The 23,907-nt window shown below is 41.0% G+C and overlaps 1 protein-coding gene across 1 annotated transcript in view; it reads left to right on the plus strand.

Moving 5' to 3' along the window:
- The first annotated feature begins 9,583 nt into the window (after window positions 1–9,583).
- Window positions 9,584–23,907, plus strand: part of LOC129840374 (cholecystokinin receptor-like) — a 54,209-nt gene continuing 39,885 nt past the window's right edge. Inside the window, exons 1-2 of the mRNA XM_055908194.1 lie at window positions 9,584–10,064; window positions 16,540–16,788. Coding sequence (XP_055764169.1) covers window positions 9,902–10,064; window positions 16,540–16,788 — 412 coding nt within the window. The 5' untranslated portion in view covers window positions 9,584–9,901. The remainder of the gene's footprint in view (window positions 10,065–16,539; window positions 16,789–23,907) is intronic.

Below are 23,907 nucleotides of genomic sequence, written 5' to 3' on the forward strand. Positions count from 1 at the left end.
CTGAACGATCAAAGACCCGTATCATCTCCTCCTTAAAGTTCTGATAAACGTCAGAACACTCAGCCCTTGCCTCCCAGATAGCTGTGCCCCACTCCCGAGCCCGCCCAGTAAGGAGTGATATGACGTAAGCGATCCGAGCTCTCTCTCCAGAGTATGTGTTGGGCTGGAGAGAGAACACAATATCACACTGGGTGAGAAAGGAGCGACACTCAGTGGGCTGTCCAGAGTAACATGGTGGATTATTAACCCTGGGTTCCGGAGACTCGGAAGACCAGGAAGTAGCTTGTGGTACGAGACGAAGACTCTGAAACTGTCCTGAGAGATCGGAAACCTGAGCGGCCAGGGTCTCAACGGCATGACGAGCAGCAGACAATTCCTGCTCGTGTCTGCCGAGCATTGCTCCCTGGAACTTGACGGTAGTGTAGAGAGAATCCGTAGTCGCTGGGTCCATTCTTGGTCGGATTCTTCTGTTATGCTGATGAAGGAGGACCCAAAAGCGACGAAATAGAAACAGAGTCTTTATTCCAGTCTTAGACAAAAACGATACTCCTGATATATCTAAGGTAAAAACAAAACAGGAAAACTGAAATCCTCTCGTCAGTAGAGATGAACGACTGGAGACGCGACCCCTAGACACCTGCTCACACGCTGCATCTGATGAAGGCAAAAACACGAAAGGGCCGAACAAGGACACAGAACAGCACACATCAAACAAGAATCCGACAAAGACAGAAGCAGAAAACAGAGGGAGAAATAGGGACTCAAATCAGAGGGCAAAATAGGGGACAGGTGTGAAAGAGTAAATGAGGTCGTTAGGAGAAAGAGAAACAGCTGGGAGCAGGAACGGAACGATAGAGAGAGAGAGCGGGGGAGGGAGAGAGGGAGGAGGAGAGAGAGGAATAGAAAGAGGGAAAGAACCTAATAAGACCAGCAGAGGGAAGCACAGGGACAAGACATGAAGATCAAAGACAAAACATGACACTCCCCCTCTGCGGGAGAGAGAGGGTGCTGTAGAGCTCCTTCGGATCCTCACAGGAGAGTCATGACATTTCAGTATGAACAAATCACCTTTACGTACAGTTATTCAACCAAAAAATTCTGTACTTTTTCAATCTTACTCACACACTGCTGGGGAGATGTTTTAACCTATTATCATCACATTGACATTTCTGTTTATATTGTAATTATTTTAGAAATGCATAACAATGTAGACCTCCAACAGATGACCTAACACTTTTTTTGTATTTTTAGCCTTTTCTAAAGACAAGCTCAGTGTCATCGTGAACATCATGCGCATCGTCTTGTTCGTGTCTCTCACTTTGGTTGTCATGGGGTTGTGTGGACGTTGGGTTATGAAAGATAAAGGTATGGTACCAATCTTCCTACACCAGCTAAAATAATCTAAACTAACAGAGGACAATATCCATGTTTTACATTTCCTTTTATGTTTTGTTATGAAATCATTGTTGGGAGACTTTGGACCAATCCCAAATGGATACCTAAACCTTTTGGGATTATTTGATCGCTATAAGCAAAATGAAAAAACTTCCACCTACCCTTTCCATATTGATTGCACCTGTCAAATCCTCTCAGATCTCCACAAGTGTATAGCGTGTAGGGTCTAGTGGTCCACTTGGGCCCCTTATGTTACTGAATGTCACCCCTGTGACCTGCAGGAAAATACAGTCCTGTGTTGATCCCACCACCAGAGGGCAGTATAATGCAGTGTTCCAATGAAGAATCCCCACAGGCTGGCTCGTCTAACATGGAGATAACCACTATGGCTGCAGCTGCAGGGGCAGACTCCCCAGAAGACTCATGTGAAGAAGATTATGATGACTGTGTGTGATGCTGATCTGAGAAATACTATACAATAATACAATAAGGCTAATATTGTGTCGCTTCCACCGGTATAGTTGAACTGTAGATGAAGCATTCATTAGACATTTCACTTTTAGATGAAAGTTTCATTTTTCCAGACCACAAAAGGAAACTTGTAGACCATTTTTGAGATATGTCAACAAACCCATCAATTGTGTAGATCCAGCTATAGGCCTCAATCACCAATGAATTGGAAAGATAAGCAACATCTAACTACCTAGGTTAATTTCTTTTCCATTTTTGGGGGAGGTTGAGGAATATACGTGGATCTACACAACCAACGGTCTGGGAATAGGATACACTGTACCTTAACACGAGTTACCCTCTTGCAGTCTATTGACTTTGATAAACATCTTCGTTCTACATGGAGCTGTATTTCCATAGAAATACTGTCAACAGGAAATCAGTTCCCTCATTCAGGTCTAAGGTCAAGTGTATGAAAATGACCAGGGGGTCCCTGCTTTTATGTGCCTGCTTTACTCATGTGCTTTGATTCGTTTTAAAGACGTTTATCTAGATACATTGCCAGTTAAAATCATATTGTTAAAGTGATGCCGCAGAGCTTTTGTATAATTTCAGCCAGTAGTTTTGAAAGTAGTGCTCACGAGCCAAAACGGGTTCACGGAAATTGTACACAATTGTGTACAACGCCAACCATTTCGTATGATATGTTACATCCCGGGAAGTGTTTTTTAATAAAATCCTGCAATTCGTATATATTATGAATTTGTAAGTGCTTAAGATCCCGTTCAATCCCTTTAATTAATAACAAGGCAACAGTAAAGATGTCATCCCCTACGAATGATGCAGCGCCTCCCCTTTCGCCAACTAGTGACAACAATTCAAGCTCAAATGGGACAGGAGATATGCTTGTTCAAAGTTTGGAATTACTAACGGACGGACGGAGACATAGTCATAGTCTCCCCTCCGATTTCTTTGCGGGGTAGAATAAAGTGCCAAATACACGCCAGCGAAGAGCAAGACCGATGTGTGAGTTAAATCTACTCCCTTTTCACTTTTAGTATTTGTCCAAATTTGAACCTACTAGGTAAGACAGAACCTACTAGGGAAGAAAGAGAATAAGCAAATAGCCTAATACACAAACTCTGAAACTCTATCTATTGAAGGGGAAGTCTGGGATTGGTACATTAATTTGGGAATTTGACCAGGGTGATGGCTTTGTTGTTGTTTGAATCACAGATTGCCCCTTTAATTCTGTGCTCATTTTCAAACATTTAATAGGTAGCTATTTATTCATAACATTATGATTATTCAATTATATCAGAGGGATTCATTAACTTTTGCTCAGACATCAAGCTGCTTTTGCCTCCAGCAGAGAATACGTACTCAGATAGAAAGGATCAAAGAAGATGACATATCCCTTCATCCAAATAATAGATGGATGAAAGACCTAATGATGCAGGTAAATTCTCAGCATAAGGGTGCACTCTCCTGTGCTCATGCATCACACACACGCAGGCGCACACACACACAGATGCATGTCTGTGCACACACACTGCTGTGATTTACAAGCCTTCTCTGTCAGATTCCTACTCAGATTGGTCCTAAAAATGATCCACTTAAATGGCTTTCTCCTTTCATCACTGTCACTCCCATCATTACCCAGGATGCTTAGCGCCCTCTCTGATTGGTCACTGACTCAACATAAAGTAGTACACAATAGGACAGGCAGCGGAGTCTGTACATTCCAAATGGCACCCTATTCCCTATTCTAGTGCACTATAGGAGCCCTATAGGCCCTGGTCACAAGTAGTGCAATAATTATCCATAAATCAATCAAATCTATTTATAAAGCCCTTTTTACATCAGCAGATGTCACAAAGTGCTTATACAGAAACACAGCCTAAAACCCCGAACATCAAGCAATGCAGATGTAGAAGCATAATGGCTAGGAAAAACTCCCTAGAAATGCAGGAACATAGAGAGGAACAAGGCTTTAAGGGGTGGCCAGTCCTCTTCTGTCTGTGCTGGGTGGAGATTATAAGAGTGCATGGCCATCAAGGTCCAATTGTTTTTCAAGATGTTCAAACGTTCATAGATGATCAGCAGGGTCAAACAATAATCACAGTGGTTGTAGAGGGTGCAATAGGTCAGCACCTCAGGAGTAAATGTCAGTTGGCTTTTCCTAGCCGAGCATTCAGAGGTCGAGACAGCAGGTGCAGTAGAGAGAGAGAGGGAGAGAAAGATGTGGTTGAAAACAGCAGGACCAGGGCAAGGTAGTATGTCCTGTGAACAGGTCAGGGTTCGTAGCGTCCCGGCACATAGACTATTGCAGCATAGATACTGGATGCTGAGACGGGGGGGTCGGGGACACTGTGGCCCTGTCCGAGACAGTAAGGGTGCTTCGTCACTCCAGTGCCTTGCTGTTCACCTTCCCACCCCTGGGCCAGACTACACTCAATCATAGGACCCACTTAAGAGATGAGTCTTCAGGAAGGACTTAAAAGTCGAGACTGAGTCTGCGTCTCCCACATGGATAGGCATACCATTCCATAAAAAATAGAGATAAATAGGAGAAAGCCATTCCGTCAGCTGTTTGCCTACAAAGTCTAGGGACAATAGGGAGGCTTACGTCTTCTGACCGTAGCGTATGTGTAGGTACAGTATGTACAGCAGGACCAAATCAGAGAACAAAGTTGGAGCAAGTCAGCCATTGCCTCAACTGGAAGCCAGTGTAGAGAGGCTAGCACTGGAGTAATATGATTGCTTTTTGGGGTTCTAGTCAATATTCTAGCAGACAAATTTAGTGTATTTATTGCTTTATCCGGGTAGACGGAGAGTAGAGCATTGCGGTAGAATAATCTAGAATTGAAAAAGCATGGATTATTTTTTCTGCATAATTTTTGGACAAAACATTTTAGATTTTTGCATTGTTACAAAAATGGAAAAAAGCTGCCCAAGAAATATTCTTGATTATCTATGTTCGTCTAAAGAGAGATCAAGGTCCAGAGAAATGCCAAGGTCCTTCCCTGTGTTATTTGCGACGACTATACAACCATCAAGATGAATTGTCAGATTGTTTCTTGTGACCTAGAACTAGCATCTCTGTTTTGTCGGAATTTAAAAGTAAATAATGTGCCTCCATCCACATCCTTATGTCTGAAACACAGGCTTCCAGGGTAGGTAATTTTGGGGCATCACCATGTTTCATCTAAATGTACATATGTTTGTTATCCACATAGCAGTGAAAGTTGACATTGTGTTTCCGAATGACATCACCAAGAGGTAAAATATGTAGTGAAAACAATAGTGGTCCTAAAACGGAACTTTGAGGAACATAAACTTACCTTTAATTTGTCAGAGAACAAACTATCCACAAATGGTGTCAAAAGTGGCACTAAGGTCTAAGAGCACAAGGACAGATGCAGAGACTTGGTCTGACGCCATTAAAAGGTAATTTAACACATTTTAGCACCTGACTGGAGTGTTTCATATACATTATTTGTCTTAAGGAAGACAGTGAGTTGCTACACAACAGCTTTTTTTTTTATTGAGAGGAATGGGAGATTCGATATAGGCCGATAGTTTTTTTACATTTCAGGAGAGGCTTTTTTACTGCCAATTTTAGTGAGCACAGGAAATAAGCTCTTTCAGTAGTTTTGTTGGAATAGGGTCTAGTAGGCAGTTGGAAGGTTTAGAGGTAAAGGGTTAAAAAAACTTGACTGTCTCTATTGATCCTAGGTCCTGGCAGTTCTGTGCAGACTCAGGACAACTGAGTTTTGGAGAAATACAATTATTCAAAGAGGAGTTCATAATATTATTTCTAATGATCATTATCTTTTTGTTGAAGTAGTTCATGAATTCATCACTGCTAAAGTGAAAGGCATCCTCACTTGGAGAATGTAAATTTTTTTGGTTAACTTTGCAACAGTATATAAACAACATTTTTGATTGTTTTAAATTGTAAAATTTTATTTAACTAGGCAAGTCTGTTAAGAACTAATTCTTATTTTCAATGATGGCCTAGTGGGTTAACTGCCTGTTCAGGGGCAGAATGACAGATTTGTACTTTGTCAGCTCGGAGATTTGAACATGAAACCTTTCAGTTACTAGTCCAACGCTCTAACCACTAGGCTACCCTGCCACCCCGTTTCTCTTCAATCAGGTTGGAAAAGTAGGCTGATTCAGCAGCAGTAAGGGCTCTTCAATATTGTACGGAACTATCTTTCCAAACTAGTCGGAAGACTTCCAGTATGGTGGAATGCCATTTTTGTTCCAATTTTCTGGAAGCTTGCTTCAGGGTTCTGGTATTTTCTGTATACCAGGGAGCTAATTTCTTGAGACAAAGTTTTTTGGTTTTTAGCGGTTCGACTGCATCCAGGGTATTACGCAAGGTTGAGTTTACATCCTCGGTTAGGTGGTTAACATATTTTTGTACTCCAATGTCCTTGGGTAGGTGGAGGGAGTCTGGAAAGGCATCTAGGAAACTTTGGGTTGTCTGAAATCCAGGGTATAATTGTGGCAATAAGTAGGTCCGGAGACAGGTTGGACAAAACACAGTCGATAATGACTCCAAAAGCCTTTTGGAGTGGGTCTATGGACTTTTCCGTGTGAATATTGAAGTCACCAAAAAGTTGGATATTATCTGCCATGATTACGAGTTCCAATAGGAATTCAGGGAACTCAATAAGGAACGCTGTATACGGCCCAGGAGGCTGTATATGGCCCAGGAGGTCTGTAAACAGTAGCTATAAAAAGTGATTGTGCAGGCTGTATAGATGTTATGACTAGATGCTCAAAAGTCAAAAACGCAGTAATTTTTTCATACATTGAAATTTGCTGTCATAAATGTTAGCAACACCTCCACCTTTGCGGGATGCGAAGGAGATATGGTCACTAGTAAACCAGGAAAAGAGGCTTCATTTAACACAGCAAATTCATCAGGCTATGATCAGTGATTAGTTAATTGACTATGACTTCCTTGGAAGTGAGGGATCTAACATTAAGTGGTCCTCTTTTGAGATGTGAGATATTATCAAAATCTCTTTCAATAATGACAGGAATGGAGGTCTTTTTTTCCAGTGAGATTGCTAAGGCGAACACCGCCTTGTTAAGTTTTGCCCGACCTAGATTGCGAAACAAAAACGGTCTCAATGGAGTTTTGCCCGACCTAGATCGAGGAACAAAAACGGTCTCAATGGGGAAAGCTTAGTTGACTACACTGACTGTGATAGCGGAAGACTCCACTATGTTGGCAGGATGGCTAACAGCCTGCTGCCTGGCCTGCACTCTCTCATTGTGGAGCTTGAGGAGTTAGAGCCCTGTCTATGTTGATAGATAAGATGAGAGCACTCCTCCAGCTTGAATGGAGTCCATCAATCCTCAATTCCACTTGGTGACCTCTGACTGTTTCATCCTAGCATTGTTGGTGCCGACGTGGATAACAAAATCCCTATACCATCTACACACGCCAGTTTTAGCCTCAGCCAGTAACATCTTTAGATTAACCTTTACGTCGGTAGCCCCGCACCATGGTAAACAATGTACACTACTCAAAAAAATAAAGGGAACACTTAAACAACACAATGTAACTCCAAGTCAATCACACTTCTGTGAAATCAAACTGTCCACTTAGGAAGCAACACTGATTGACAATACATTTCACATGCTGTTGTGCAAATGGAATAGACAAAAGGTGGAAATTATAGGCAATTAGCAAGACACCCCCAAAAAAGGAGTGATTCTGCAGGTGGTGACCACAGACCACTTCTCAGTTCCTATGCTTCCTGGCTGATGTTTTGGTCACTTTTGAATGCTGGCGGTGCTCTCACTCTAGTGGTAGCATGAGACGGAGTCTACAACCCACACAAGTGGCTCAGGTAGTGCAGTTCATCCAGGATGGCACATCAATGCGAGCTGTGGCAAAAAGGTTTGCTGTGTCTGTCAGCGTAGTGTCCAGAGCATGGAGGTGCTACCAGGAGACAGGCCAGTACATCAGGAGACGTGGAGGAGGCCGTAGGAGGGCAACAACCCAGCAGCAGGACCGCTACCTCCGCCTTTGTGCAAGGAGGTGCACTGCCAGCGCCCTGCAAAATGACCACCAGCAGGCCACAAATGTGCATTTTTTGTCTTAACCCAAGCTTGCAACTCGGCTATCCTCGCCACACAGCAATAGTTCTCCTGTACATTAAGAGTACAGCGACTGCAATGAGAAGGCATAATGTTACTTAGCTTTTTTTTCGGACAGAGGAGATCCCACAGATCTATGTCCAGATAAAGCGTCAGGGGTGAAAAAGTTGAATGGAAAATGTTGCGTGAGGACAAAACTAAGATCTTGGTGGACTTGTTAAATACAGAGTTTTATCAAATAGTTATTAAGAGTAAAAAGTGATCAAGTTTGGCAGGTAGCTAAGTAGCAATAAACAGTGGAGAGGTACGGAGACAACGCAGAAGTGTGTTGTATCAGCAGCCGCCAGTCAATAGGGAATATGGGTGCCATTTGGCATACATCCACTGACACGTTAGGCTTTCTTCTTTGGATACATGCAGCAGGAAATCAGGAATCCTCTTGATGTCGAGGAGAAGATAATAGGATGAAAGTATGTTTGAGTCATTGCCTTTCTTCTCGGGGATTGTGGATTGTATGCTTTCACACTGTAGTCTGTCAACGATCTCCAAGGCATTTGTAGTCGATCGGCAAAAACGAATGTAAAAAAACAACAATGATAAAGCCTTGCTTTTCTTTTTTCCTTCATTTAGCACTTTTGGCGGTAGGTACACTCCATTCAGCAGCCCTAGCGCCAGGAAAGCAATGTGTTCCCATGTTGAATCATTTCATGTGTCTGAAGGTAGAACTCTGCATACCCAGCAGGCCCAGAGAGCAAATCAAGTGCACCTATAGGCCTACCGCTGGCCAATCAGAAAGCTCGTTCACCGTGTCTGCACAGCTTAGAAAGAAGCCTCGAAACTGTAAGATTTCAAAACTTTTAAAACCATGACTAGAGAGATAATCAATGAATACAGCAAAGAGCAGTTGTTTATACAGTATGAGTAAGTTCATGTTTAAGTTGTTATTCAGCACTGTCAACACATTGTTCAACACTTTTATAAGCCATAAAATGAGCGTTCTCCCTCACGCTACAACCAGCACTACAGCTGCGATGAATGAGTATAGAAAAGTGCTTTGATTATTTGTGGCTTGTGTCTTTTTTAATATCAAGGAACATTTCCCTGTCTCTGTTTATAGGAGGAACAATTGGTGCATGAGGCAGAATTAACGCAGTGCAACTTCAGTTTCACCTTTTCTCAGCGGAGGGAGGGAGAGCAGAGGGACGGTGAATTGGATGAGAGGCAGCCTCACCACTGTCCCTCCCTCCCTCCATTGCTCACTCAGTGTGATCATATACCAACAATTTTGAAAGATCATTTGGCAGGGAAATTTAAGCATAGGCAATATGCTTTAAAAAAATCTGAATGGTCGATCTCGGCTTGCTTTTGGACTCAGGAAGTGATCTTGACTCAGAAAAGGTTGGTGACCACTGGGCTAAAGTGTTGTAACTTCCACTGGGAGGCAGTATCAAGCTATAGTATATGCTACTGTGCTGCAGTTAAGTAACTGCATGGCCCCTCATCCCAAACACCCCTCTCCAACACGTGTTTATATAGTGACACACATAGAGAGAGAGGAGAGAGAGAGCGGAGAGAGAAAGATATCCCTCAGTATAAAAACACACGCCCTCTCTCTATATACCAGAAAGTCTCTCAGGTTTCCACACAACAGTGATGCCAGTGTGCTCTCGGTGACTCTTCTCACGGATCTGCATATCTTTCTGCAGACTGTCAGTGGATTGACATATATGACAGCTCGCCTTCAGAACATTTTTATGTCAAAACGACAGGAGAGTAAATTGGAAATAATCCTGTGGAGCAGATTTGCTACCATGGGCATTTTTGTGATGCACTTTGCAACTTTATAATTTTTTCATAGAGATACAACTGATAAGGATGAAAAGTAATTTATTTGATAAATTTTTATAGTTTGAAGAACAGAGAAAAAAACATGGCTTTACAAACTTCGAATGACACTTCTTTGTCAACATTCCTGGACTGTCTGCAGAGCAAATCATCCGTGAATGCATCTGGCAATATGAGCAAGGAAGTTACCAATACCACCTGTGACAATGCGTCTGTCATCACAAAAACCCCATCCACACGACAAAAAGGTATTACTGGAATGTTCCTAAACATTCTCTATAACTATCTCTATTGTTTTGAGCTTCTTGAATAATTTCCTATCATTAAATGAATTACATGAGATTAATTCCTCCATTAAATTATATGATGGGTTGCGAAGAAAATAATTTAAATAAATAATTTTGTTTGTCACAGCAGCAGGTTGTTCACAACACATTGAACAATAGGCTAACTTGGGGGAAAACGCCCACCTTAAGGGAAATGTATATTTTCTGACAGAAAAAAAGTAATGTTTGGTAAGATTTAGATATGTGCATGCTAACTATCCTTAGGCAAACACATTTTGAAGGGAAATAAGTGGGCAGAATTGTTTTGTTGCAAAATGACCCCTGAAGATTCGTGTGTATAAATTCATTTTAGTTTGTCATTTTTGAGTAATTGCCTCTTAAAAACCAATAAATAAATCACATTTTGGAGCAAAATGACATCGCAAATGTAAAGGACGTCATGCTGATTGCTTAGAGAGTACTACTTCCTCCACAATTCTGCCCATACCTGGCGGAAACTCTGCCTTGCTGGCACAGGAGACACCTTCCTGAAGCATCTTACCAGTCAATGCCACACAAAAGCTAATTATTCGGTGATGCAAGTGGGGACACTTCGGATAAAACAGATGAAGTGTTTACTTGAACAAGACTAGTGGCATCCAGGGAAAGTGTTGAAAATAAAATTGGTGACCACTCATTCAGTGTGCACATAAGGTTCTTTATCAAGGCACTTTATCAACATACAGTACCAGCCAAAAGGTTTGGACCCACTTACACAAGGGTTTTTCTTTATTTTGACTATTTTCTACAATGTAGAATGATAATGAATACATCGAAACTATTAAAAAACAAATATGAAATCATTTAGTAATCAAAAGTGTTATATAAAAATATATTTATATTTTTGAGAATATTCAAAGTAGCCACACTTTGCCTTGATGACAGCTTTGCACACTCTTGGCATTCTCTCAACCAGCTTCCCCTGGAATGCTTTTCCAACAGTCTTGAAGGAGTTCCCACATATTCTGAGCTCTTGGTGGCTGCTTTTCCTTCACTCTGCCGTCCAACTCATCCCAAACTATCCCAGTAGGGTTGTGGTCTGGTGATTGTGGGGGCCAGGTCATCTGATGTAGCACTCCATCACTCTTGGTCAAAGAGCCCTTACACAGCCTGGAGGTGTGTTGGGTCATTGTCCTGTTGAAAATCAAATTATAGTCCCTCTAAGCGCAAACCAGATGGGATGGCGTATCGCTCCAGAATGCTGTGGTAGCCATGCTAGTTAAGTGTGCCTTGAATTCTAAATAAATCACTGACAGTGTCCCCAACAAAGCACCACTACACCATCACACCTCCTCCTCCATGCTTCAAGGTGGGAATCACACATGCAGAGAACATCCGTTCACCTACTCTGCGTCTAACAAAGACACGGCGGTCGAAACCAAAAATCTCAAATTTGGACTCAGATTTTCGCTGGTCTAATGCCTATTGGTCGTGTTTTTTGGCCCAAGCAAGTCTCTTATTCTTATTGGTGTCCTTTAGTAGTGGTTTCTTTGCAGTTACTCGACCATGAAGGCCTGATTCACGGACTCTCCTCTGAATAATTGATATTGAGATGTGTCTATTACTTGAACTCTGTGAAGCATTTATTTGGGCTGCAATTTCTGAGGCTGGTAACTCTAATGAACTTATCCTCTTCAGCGGAGGTAACTGTGGGTCTTTCTTTCCTGTGGTGGTCCTCATGAGAGATAGTTTCATCATAGTGCTTGATGGTTTTTGCAACCGCACTTGAAGTTTTTTTTTTTTCCCGCATTGACTGACCTTCATGTCTTAAAGTAATGATGGACTGTCGTTTTTTTTTGCTTATTTGAGCTATTCTTACCATAATATGGACTTGGTATTTTACCAAATAGGGCTATCTTCTGTATACCTTCCTGCCTGTCACAACTGGCTCAAACGAATTAAGGAAAGAAATTCTACAAATTAACAAGGCACACCAGTTTATTTTAAATGCATTTCAGATGGCTACCTCATGAATTTGGTTGAGAGAATGCCAAGAGTGTGCAAAGCTGTCATCAAGGCAAAGGGTGGCTACTTTGGAGAATCTCACACTGTTTTCAATCACCTGGCTGGAGTGATTTATATTGATACCCCAACCACATCGATCTCAACACATTCAAATTATATTATTCAATTAAATATGGCATCCTTACATTTTATCTTTGGTAATATTTAATTTAAATGAGTTATCTTTAATTCATATTCAAGCTTATTATGATCTACAAGAATAAAACCAAGCAATTGTTATATGCTCGACTCTCTTTGAGTGACAATAAGAACAAATACGTTTTTGCCGCTACACCTCACGGCTGGCTGTGTCTGGTGCATACCTAATAGACTAGGGGTCTATTATCAGACTGAAACAGACTTTGGGGTTTCAGGCTATTCACTGTTCTCTCACAGGTTTTTACTATAGTAGAGGAGGAAATTAAATCAAAGTCCTCTAAACAATTCTATATATTTCACACTACACTGGTGCATCACTTTTATGGCCCAATATGCTGAAATTACATTTTCCACAGAACATCACTATTAAAGTTAATATACAGTATTTTCAACTTAACTATCACCAGACAAAGTTGGGTAACTTATCAAATATAGGAAAAAAATAAAAACCTGTGGAGATACCTTTCCTGAAACTAGGAGAGTTATGGACCAAAATTATGGGAAAAAGGTATAGAACTGCACCCATAGATACGACACAAGCCCCCCTTACATACAAGCGTATGCACGCATGCACACAGACAAACACACACACACACACACACACACACACACACACACACACACACACACACACACACACACACACACACACACACACACACACACACACACACACACACACACACACACACACACACACACACACACACACACATACAGCCCTGACATATCTTTCTTATAATGTAGACTTCATCTGCAGACTCCATGGCCAAAAGGTTTTTAGCTGACTCGGCTGTCTCGGAGACAGAGCAATTTATGGCCTGACAGTAGCTGTCCCTTCCATCCAAGGTTATTACAGTAAACTGAAACTAAAACAAAAACTAATCCTGAAAAAAAAAAAAACTGAAATAAAATATTTAAACCGCGAGGCTAAACTTCTCCGCTGTTTTGGTCCTGTGGCTATCATGCTGTAATGGTGTGAAGCGAACCCATGCACATGTGGAGATACTGTGTATGGCTGTGTGAGAGTGAAGTCTTGCATCGCGCTCATCTCAATATCTGTGGCGCTGCTCATGGCAAAGTCATTTCGCTGAGTCTACACTCTTAGAATAAGGACTGACTCAAGGAACCCCTAGAGTTCCTCAAGGAACAATGGCTGTTCAATGGTTCATATTTGCACCTTCAGCTAGTTGACGGTTTCTTGGAGGAACCTTTAATGGTTCAATGTAGCAACAGGTTCCTGGAAGAACCATGGAATGGAGGATTGGCTTATTAGGGGCGTGGCTTTAATATATATTTTTTAGAGTAGATGTCATTTCTGTTCAACTTTTCTGCTGTATTGTCATCAAGGTTTAACACTGACAGTTTTGTAGCATCAATGAGGCTAACAGAGGTTTATGAGTTCCTCAGAAGCCTATGCAAATCCTATAGTTGGATTAGTTACCGCTTTAATACTGTATGTAATCAGGATCTACCAGGCGCAAATTTTCACTCGTGACCCAATTTTCAAATCCCCTAGTTTGGGAAACCCTGATTATAAGGTAGACTCAGCGCAATGACATTGCCACGAGCAGCACTGCAGATATTGGGAGCGTCTGAGTGGTAAGGATAAAGCAAACGACTGTAGATGAAAGTCTAGGAATGAAGTGACAGCCTCGAAAGTCGGACACAAATGTGGTTTTCTAACAGGGAGGCTCAGATTAACATGGCAGTGTTGCTATTGTTTATGAAAGGTTTTCTTTATAATGTCGAAGTAAACATATCACACACTCACAAACTAAAATCATAATATAACGTGTGTATACTGTACAATCACTTAGAGAGAGAGAGCCTCAAATATCACATGTATTTGTATATCCACTATTGTACATATACATTGTGGCAAATTGGTTCCTGTTTCAATCATGTCTTTGGTCACGTTCGCGTTAGTCTAACAGAAACACCCTAATGATTTGTTGACAATAGAGCCTCCCACAATGCAGACAAACGCTGCAGGATGAAGTTGGTGAAGGGCAACTGCAGAAGCTTGCAGTCCACTGCAGTCAAATCTTAATGAACTTTGATTACAGGATTCTTGTAAAGTTAATGCAGTTGACGTGAAGGTGCAAGGGAACATTGCCTTGCGTGAGGTGCCATCTTTCGGATGTCCTGACTCTCTGAGGTCATACAAAATCTAATGGCACTTATCGTAAGAGTACAGGTGTTAACCCCAGTGTCATGGCTAAATTCCCAATCTTGCCCTATTCCATCATGGCCATCTAATCACCCCCCTCATTCATACATGGCATAAATCACTCCTCACATCTCCACCTGATAGCTGATGTGTGGTGAGCGTTCTGGCACAAAATGGTTGCCGAGTTTCCCCCTTACTATGTAAAGCGCATTGAGTACCTCAGTTGGTAGAAAAGTGTTATATACCGTAAATCCAATCCATTTTTATATAAATCTATTCATAAAACTAGTCAAATGCATCTGAAAACGAACTGAACCTAAACAAAATGTACATTACATTTTTTGAACTAATATAAATAAAATGAAAATACAGTTGAAGTCGGAAGTTTACATACACCTTAGCCAAATACATTTAAACTCAGTTTTTCACAATCCTGACATTTAATCCTAATACAAATTCCCTGTTTTAGGTCAGTTAGGATCACCATTTTATTTGAAGAATGTGAAATGTCAGAATAATAGTAGAGAGAATTATTTATTTCAGCTTTTATTTCTTTTATCACATTCCCAGTGGGTCAGAAGTTTACATACACTCAATTAGTATTTGGTAGCATTGCCTTTAAATTGTTTAATTTGTGTCAAACGTTTTGGGTAGCCTTCCACAAGCTTCCCACAATAAGTTGGGTGAATTTTGGCCCATTCCTCCTGACAGAGCTTGTGTAACTGAGTAAAGTTTGTAGGCCTCCTTGCTCGCAAATGCTTTTTCAGTTCAGCACACAAATTTTCTATAGGATTGAGGTCAGGGCTTTGTGACGGCCACTCCAATACCTTGACTTTGTTGTCCTTAAGCCATTTTGCCACAACCTTGGAAGTATGCTTAGGGTCATTGTCCATTTGGAAGACCCATTTGAGACCAAGCTTTAACTTCCTGACTGACGTCTTGAGATGTTTTTTTAATATATCCACATAATTTTCCTGCCTCGTGATGCCATCTATTTTGTGAAGTGCACCAGTCCCTCCTGCAGCAAAGCACCCCCACAACATGATGCTGTCACCCCCGTGCTTCACGGTTGGGATGGTGTTCTTCGGCTAGAGAGCCGCCCCCTTTTTCCTCCAAACATAAAAATGGTCATTATGTCCAAGCAGTTCTATTTTTGTTTCATCAGACCAGAGGACATTTCTCCGAAAAGTACGATCTTTGTCCGCATGTGCAGTTGCAAACCGCAGTCTGGCATTTTTGTGGCAGTTTTGGAGCAGTGGCTTCTTCCTTGATGAGCAGACTTTCATGTTACGTCGATTATAGGACTCGTTTTACTGTGGATATAGATACTTTTGTACCTGTTTTCTCCAGCATCTTGGTCCTTTGCTGTTGTTCTGGGATTCATTTGCACTTTTTACACCACAGTACGTTCATCTCTTGGAGACAGAACACGTCTCCTTCCTGAGCGGTATGACGGCTGCGTGGTCCCATGGTGTTTATACTTGCGTACTATTGTTTGTACAGACGAACGTGTTACCTTCAGGCGTTTGGAAATTACTCCAAAGGATGAACCAGACTTTTGGAGGTCTACAATTTTTTTCTGAGGTCTTCGCTGATTTCTTTGGATTTTCTCATTATGTCAAGCAAAGAGGCACTGAGTTTGAAGGTCGGCATTGAAATACATCCACAGGTACACCTCCAATTGACTCAAATTATGTCAATTAGCCTATCAGAAGCTTCTAAAGCCATGACATAATTTTCTGAAATTTTCCAAGCTATTTAAAGGCACTGTCAACTTAGTGTATGTAAACTTCTGACCCACTGGAATTGTGATACAGTGAATTATAAGTGAAATAATCTGTCTGTAAACAATTGTTGGAAAAATGACTTGTGTCATGCACAAAGTAGATGTCCTAACCGACTTGCCAAAACTGTAGTTTGTAACAATACATTTGTTGAGTGGTTGAAAAATAAAAAAATATATTTTTTTTTAATTACTCCGACATAAGTGTATGTAAACTTCCGACTTTTACTGATGTTTTAATATGTAATCATTGTCATATTTCTCTCTCTCGCTCTCAGAAATGGACTCGGTGCGCATCCTGCTCTACTCTCTCATCTTCCTGCTCAGCGTCTTTGGCAACCTTCTGATCATTGTGGTCCTGACGGTCAACAAGCGCATGCGCACGGTCACCAACTCCTTCTTGCTGTCGCTGGCGGTCAGTGACCTGACGTTGGCTGTCTTCTGCATGCCCTTCACGCTCATCCCAAACATGCTGGAGGACTTCATCTTCGGAGCTGCCATGTGTAAAATGGTCACCTACTTCATGGGTAAGATTGTGGCCACGTTCCAGACCGTCTGCAAAGCAGTCGAACTGCACAAATTCACCAATTATCTAATTCCATGTTGTCGTGTCTGGACTATCATTAAATGTGAAGACGTGTTTATATCAAATCAGTACTCTAGGTTTATTACGTGATTAAACTAATCATGTAAACATTCATTAACTAGGAAGTCGGAGCACCACGGAAAATGTTGAGAATTACAGAGCTATAAGTTCCCGCGAATATAAATCTTCAGATATTTTAATATCTGATCAATTACAGTCTTCTACTAATGAATTATTATTACCTCATCAGTTCCCATTACTGAATGTCGCAAACACTTGGAAATCTGCACGAACCCTAGCCTAAATGATGAATCAGCGATATACAAATTGGCTTATTTATTTATTTATTTATTAACTAACTCATTTTCACAGAAATACATACGTAACAAACGAAGAGTAGATATTGGTTACTACACAATATATTGATACGTCCCTAGTGGGCTAAACCAGTATGACGGCTTGGTAGACAATGGAAAGGGGTGGGGACAGATAAAAGAGCAGGAAAGACAAAATGGATTCACTACACAGTTGATAATTATATTAATTGAAATGCTAATCCTTTGCACATGAACGGCCGCTCATTCTGAAAGAAATTGCAATGTACATATTTACGCTTGTATGTCTTGTTGTCTCTCTCTGATGAAATCGCTGGTCCGTCTGCTGAAGAGTCAATCGACAGAAAGTCTTGGGTTGTGTTCATAATGGATACGTCAGGTGTACCATGTCCTTAGAATAGATGTTTCGGCAGATGTCGGTATTCTCATCCTAGGTTTATGTAATTTCTAGCTGCAGACCAGTAATTCTACGTTTCGGATTTGCTCTTATTCTGTAGTGATTGATAGTCTCAGAGTTGAACCATTTCTAGCCGTGTAGCCAACACTACATGTAGTCTGGTTGTTCTGGACTTGTAGTTTTAATCCATTTGTCAGCCATGTAGCCACAGCTGCACGCGGACTGGTCTAATGTAAGTTTTGTCAGGAGTGGGTTTTATACACTTCTGAGAAAAGGGCAGTCCATGACGCCTATGTAATGTCTAGGCTCACGAGGGTGTGGCCACTGACTAGTTAAAACTATGTAACTAAACAAGTATCTTGTTTAGAAGGCCAACATGACATTACATCTTCTCACAAGTAGTTGAATATTCAATCATATATTTTAAACATTCAAGGTAGAAAACTAATAGAAATGTTCACTTCCAAAGCAAGCTCAGTTCTGTGCTATACCGTCCTTCCTGATGTCACAAAATAAACAACTTCGACAGGATTGTTCTTTAAATACCCACGGACCATTCCCACAGTCTCAAACATAGAAATATTGTTAAGTCCTCCAATTTTGGGGATTAGGAGTTTAACAAAGAGAAGCTCTTTGTTCCATAGGTTTATTTCCCATCTCTTTCTGCATGACCAGGGGGAGAGAGTCTCTGCCAGAAATGTGTAATCTGTCATAAAGTCATAAAACCTGTGGTGGGAGAGAGAGAGTGAGAGGGGGAGCACAATATGCTGAGGTCAGGGAGGACACAACCCATCATGCCAGAGCCAGTTGGACTGTCATACGTCTGCAGGAGTGTGACTTGCTAATGAGCTGGCTATTCATCAGGCTTGGCCCAATGGACCACAATACCTCCCTGAGTCAGAGAGAGAGAAAGAGAAGAGAGAGGGGGTAAGAGAGAGCGTGGGTGGGAGAGAGAGAGAGGGAGAGAGGGGCAGACAGAGAACGAAAGAGAGAGAGAGAGAGAGAGAGAGAGAATGCGAGAGAGCGAGAGAGAGACTTGACTTTTTGTCTTTCTTTAATGAAATATTCTCATTTCATTAAAAGGTTTTTCACCACCCCCCTTAAAATAAAACACCAAAATATATCATGTACTGCAGTACTGCATACATGTGCCATACTCACCTTGCCCTCTACCCCACGATACAAAACAACACCACACATCACCATAACCAAAACTATTCCCCAGATATATAGACAGCCCCCCAACACACCATATCTCCTGAAACATCTCCACACTTTTTATAATTTAAATGAACTCAAATTACACCCTAAGGTGCGCAGACACCATCCCATTAAATAATAGTGAAGGGTCTGTTATCCCCCTTACGCCCTGTTCCTCCTAAACCCAGCAAAATTAGAAATGTCCCCTTTTCAGGAACCTGTCTTTCAAAGATAATTCGTAAAAATCCAAATAACTTCACAGATCTTCATTGTAAAGGGTTGAAACACTGCTTCCCATGCTTGTTCGATGAACCATAAACAATTAATGAACATGAACCTTTGGAACGGTTGTTAAGACACTAACAATTTACAATTGGAAAGCAAGTAAGGTCACAATTATGAAAAACTTAGGACACTAAAGAGGCCTTTCTACTGACTATGAAAAACACAGAAAGAAAGATGCCCAGGGTCCCTGCTCATCTGCGTGAACGCCCTTAGGCATGCTGCAAGGAGGCATGAGGATTGCAGATGTGGCCAGGGCAATAAACTGCAATGTCCGTACTGTGAGACGCCTACGATAGCGCCACAGGGAAACAGGATGGACAGCTGATCATCCTCACAGTAGCAGACCACGTGTAACAACACCTGCACAGGATCGGTACATCCGAACATCACACCTGCGGGACAGGTACAAGATGGCAACAACAACTGCCTGAGTTACACCAGGAACGCACAATCCCTCCATCAGTGCTCAGACTGTCCGCAATAGGCTGAGAGAGGCTGGACTGAGAGCTTGTAGACCTGTTGTAAGGCAGGTCCTCACCAGACATCAGCGGTAACAACGTCGCCTATGGGCACAAACCTTCCGTTGCTGGACCAGACAGGACTGCCAAAAGTCCTCTTCACTGACGAGTCGCTGTTTTGTCTTACATGGGGTGATGGTTGGATTCATGTTTATCGTCGAAGGAATTAGCGTGACACCGAGGCCTGTACTCTGGAGCGGGATAGGGTCCGTCACGGTCTGGGGTGGTGTGTCACAGCATCATCAGCAATCTCAACGCTGTGCGTTGCAGGGAAGACAATGTCCTCCCTCATGTGGTACCCTTCCTGCAAGCTCATCCTGACATGACCCTCCAGCATGACAATGCCACCAGCCATATTGCTCGTTTTGTGCGTGATTTCCTGCAAGACAGGAATGTCAGTGGTCTGCCATGGCCAGTGAAGAGCCCGGATCTCAACCCCATTGAGCTCGTCTGGGACCTGTTGGATCAGAGGGTGAGGGCTATGGCCATTCCCCCCAGAAATGTCCGGGAACTTGAGGGTGCCTTGGTGGAAGAGTGGGGTAACATCTCACAGCAAGAACTGGAAAATCTGGTGCAGTCCATGAGAATGCAGCTGGTGGCCACACCAGATACGGACTGTTACTTTTGATTTTGACCCACCCTCCTTTTTTTTTTTTTTTTTTTTTTTGTGGGGGTGGATCAGCTTAATATTGCGGAAAGAATGTTGCTTCCAATGTAATTGTCTGCATCATTTCCAATCCCCCATATTTTTTGGGGTAAATATATATATCCATTCACGTATGCATACATATACACATATATACATACACATACCTACATAGACATACATACTTTTTTTAAAGAGTATACCTTTATTATTATTCCCCGCAAACCCTACCACCGATCCCCCAATTGGAGTAAACTGATAAACATTTCTGTTTTTACCTTCAATTTATACATCTTATACACATTTACAGACACAGTCTACTTTATAATAGTTCTCTCTTGTTTGTTCTTAGTCCTTCCTCTATTTCTGTTGTCCATCCAGTTTGATTTCCACTTGTAACTGTGCTATTTCACAATAGCTCCGCACCTATACACATTTCTCAGATCCCGTATGCCCTACATTGTTTATCTTGTTATTAGTCCCACCCTTCAGCTCCACTCAACCTTTCCCATCTATCTTCCAACATCATCCATTTCGGATTTTTATTTGCCATATATTTTTCAACTGTGCTGTGATGCTTCACAAAAGATTTGAATCTTCCTATTCTCATAGCTTCCACGGATTGTAAATTAAAAATAAACATTTTTGCTAAAATAATTATTATATTATTGATTGATTGACTATGGCTTTTCAAATCCCCCAGTATTGCTATCTGTAGCGTTAGTTCTACGCAAATGTTGCAATTCTTCAACCATTCCTGGACCTGTGACCAAAAACGAGCTACATGCGGACAATACCAAAATAAATGGTCTAATGACTCTGCCTCCTCACAGCAGAATCTACAGAGCTGGGAAGATTGTATCCCCCATTTATATAACATTCTATTAGTTGCAAGAATTTTGTACAATAATTTAAATTGAAAAATTCGAAGTTTTGAATCCGGCGTTGTTTTGCGTATCAATTCATAAACCATGTGCCATGGAATGGGTACATCGAAAATCTCTTCCCAACTATTTAGCAATTTATATGGCACAGCTGTAAGTTTTTTGGTCCTTAAATGAAATTGGTATATGTTTTTATTTATCACACTTTTCTTTAACCATTTATGTTCTTTAATATAAGGCCGACATACAAGTTCCTTACTTTTATCCCCTTCCACCTGCCTCTTCCATTTTTGTGGTAATGCTGCAATTAATTGGTTGTAATTTTGGGTAGAGCAGACATTTCCATATGTCTGTGTTAGCTGCATGTGTGACATTACTCCACCAGTCCTATTTATGATATCATTCACAAAAATTATACCTTTTTTAAACATTTCTTCGATAAATACAGTTTTTTTATCAATTACTATATTTGAATTTACCACAAGATTTGTTGTACTATTTGTTCCGTCCTTTCAGGTGGATTAAACTGAAATTGCAACCAACTTTCTAAGGCTTGTTTAAAACCTGTCTAGGATGAGGGTGCCGCTAGCGGCACTCCCCCCCCCCCCCCCCCCCCCACTGAAAAACCAGTGCCGCGAAATTAAAAAAAAAATTTTTTTTTTAAATATTTAACTTTCACACATTAAAGTCCAATACAGCTAATGAAAGACACAGATCTTGTGAATCCAGCCAACATGTCCGATTTTTAAAATGTTTTACAGGGAAGACACAATATGTAAAGATGTACATCTATTACCTAAAAACACATTAGCATAATCCACCATCTTTTATTTGTCCACCAACACCAGTAGCTATCACCAATTCGGCTAAACTAAGATATTTATAGCCCCTAACCAAGAAAAAAACTCATCAGATGACAGTCTGATAACATATTTATGGTATGGGATAGGTTTTGTTAGAAAAAAGTGCATATTTCAGGTAGATGGCATAGGTTACAATTGCACCCACCGTCACAAATGGACTAGAAAAACTACAATGAGCAACGTGTTTACCTACTTACTAATCATCAAACATTTCGTAAAAATACACAGCATACACTAATCGAAAGACACAGATCCTGTGAATACAGACAATATTTCAGATTTTCTAAGTGTCTTACAGCGAAAACACAATAAATCGTTATATTAGCATAGCACATAGCACATAGCAGCCCAGCATTGATTCTAGCAAAAGTGAGCGATAAAGTCAACATCGCCAAAATATATTAATTTTTTCACTAACCTTCTCAGAATTCTTCAGATGACGCTCCTGTAACATCATATTACACAATCCATATAGAGTTTTATCGAAAATGTTTATATTTAGCCACCAAAATCATGGTTAGACAATGTGAAATGTAGCCCAGCTGGTGAGAAAATGTCCGTGCGCCACTTAGACAGTGATCTACTCTTATACATAAATACTCATAAACGTGACTAAAAAATATAGGGTGGACAGGGATTGATAGACAATTTAATTCTTAATACAATCGCGGAATTACATTTTTTAAATTATCCTTACTTTTCAATACAGTTTGCGCCAAGCGAAGCTACGTCAAAAAACATGGCGTCCTAAGCCACTAACATTTTTCGACAGAAACACGATTTATCATAATAAAAATGTCCTACTTTGAGCTGTTCTTCCATCAGTATCTTGGGCAAAGGATCCTTTCTTGGGTCCAATCGTCTTTTGGTGGAAAGCTGTCCTCTTGCCATGTGGAAATGCCAACTGCGTTCGGGATGAACTGGAAGCGTGCCCAGCAATTCACAGCGTTTCAGAAATAAATGTCCCAAAATCGCACTAAACGGATATAAATTGCTATAAAACGCTTTAAATTAACTACCTTATGATGTTTTTAACTCCCATAACAAGTAGAAACATGACCCGAGTAATATTACTCCCTCCACTAATGCTTGGAACAGGTGCGGGTCGGTGTCCTCTAGGCGCATGACGCAGCTCCAAAAGAGTGACTAGCCTCAGGGTTTTTTAATTTGTAGTGCCTGTGAACGCGCAATCGACCCCATTCAAATCGTCATCACGTAAAGGCATCCAGGGGAAGACGTAAGCAGTGTCCGTATAGTCATAGCAATAACAGTGCCCTTTTAACTGACTCCAGATCAGGGGCCAAAATTTCTGAAATCTGACTCCATGTCAGGGAAATTGCTGTAGAATGGGCTCTGTTCCACTTAGAGACAAAATTTCAACTCCTATAGAAACTATAGACTGTTTTCTATCCAATAATAATAATAATATGCATATTGTACGATCAAGGATTTTGTGGGAAGCCGTTTCAAAAATTACACGATTAGCATAAATAGTCACAACAGCGCCCCCATCCTCAACAGGTTAAAAAATAAAGATATTTTGGAGATTATTTCCTTTTCAAGCAACCGAAAGTGAGCAGTTGTAATCTGAATAAAGGGAAAAAGGCCCTTCTTGAACATAGGATGAGACATTCGTACCAATCTACTAGAGAACCAGTTTGGATTTAAGTATAACTTTTGTATGACTGATGCCTTTAGTGAGAGGTCTAATGCTTTAATATTTAATAATTTCTGCCCTCCGAATTCATATTCGTTATATAAATAAGCCCTTTTAATTTTATCTGGCTTGCCGTTCCAAATAAAATTGAATATTTTTTGTTCATATAATTTAAAAAGCAGGTCACTAGGTGTAGGCAAAACCATAAGCAAATAGGTAAACTGTGATATGATTAAAGAGTTAATCAGGGTGATTTTCCCACAAATAGACAGGTA

This window comes from Salvelinus fontinalis, chromosome 41 (assembly GCF_029448725.1).
Source record: "Salvelinus fontinalis isolate EN_2023a chromosome 41, ASM2944872v1, whole genome shotgun sequence".
NCBI lineage: Eukaryota > Metazoa > Chordata > Actinopteri > Salmoniformes > Salmonidae > Salvelinus > Salvelinus fontinalis.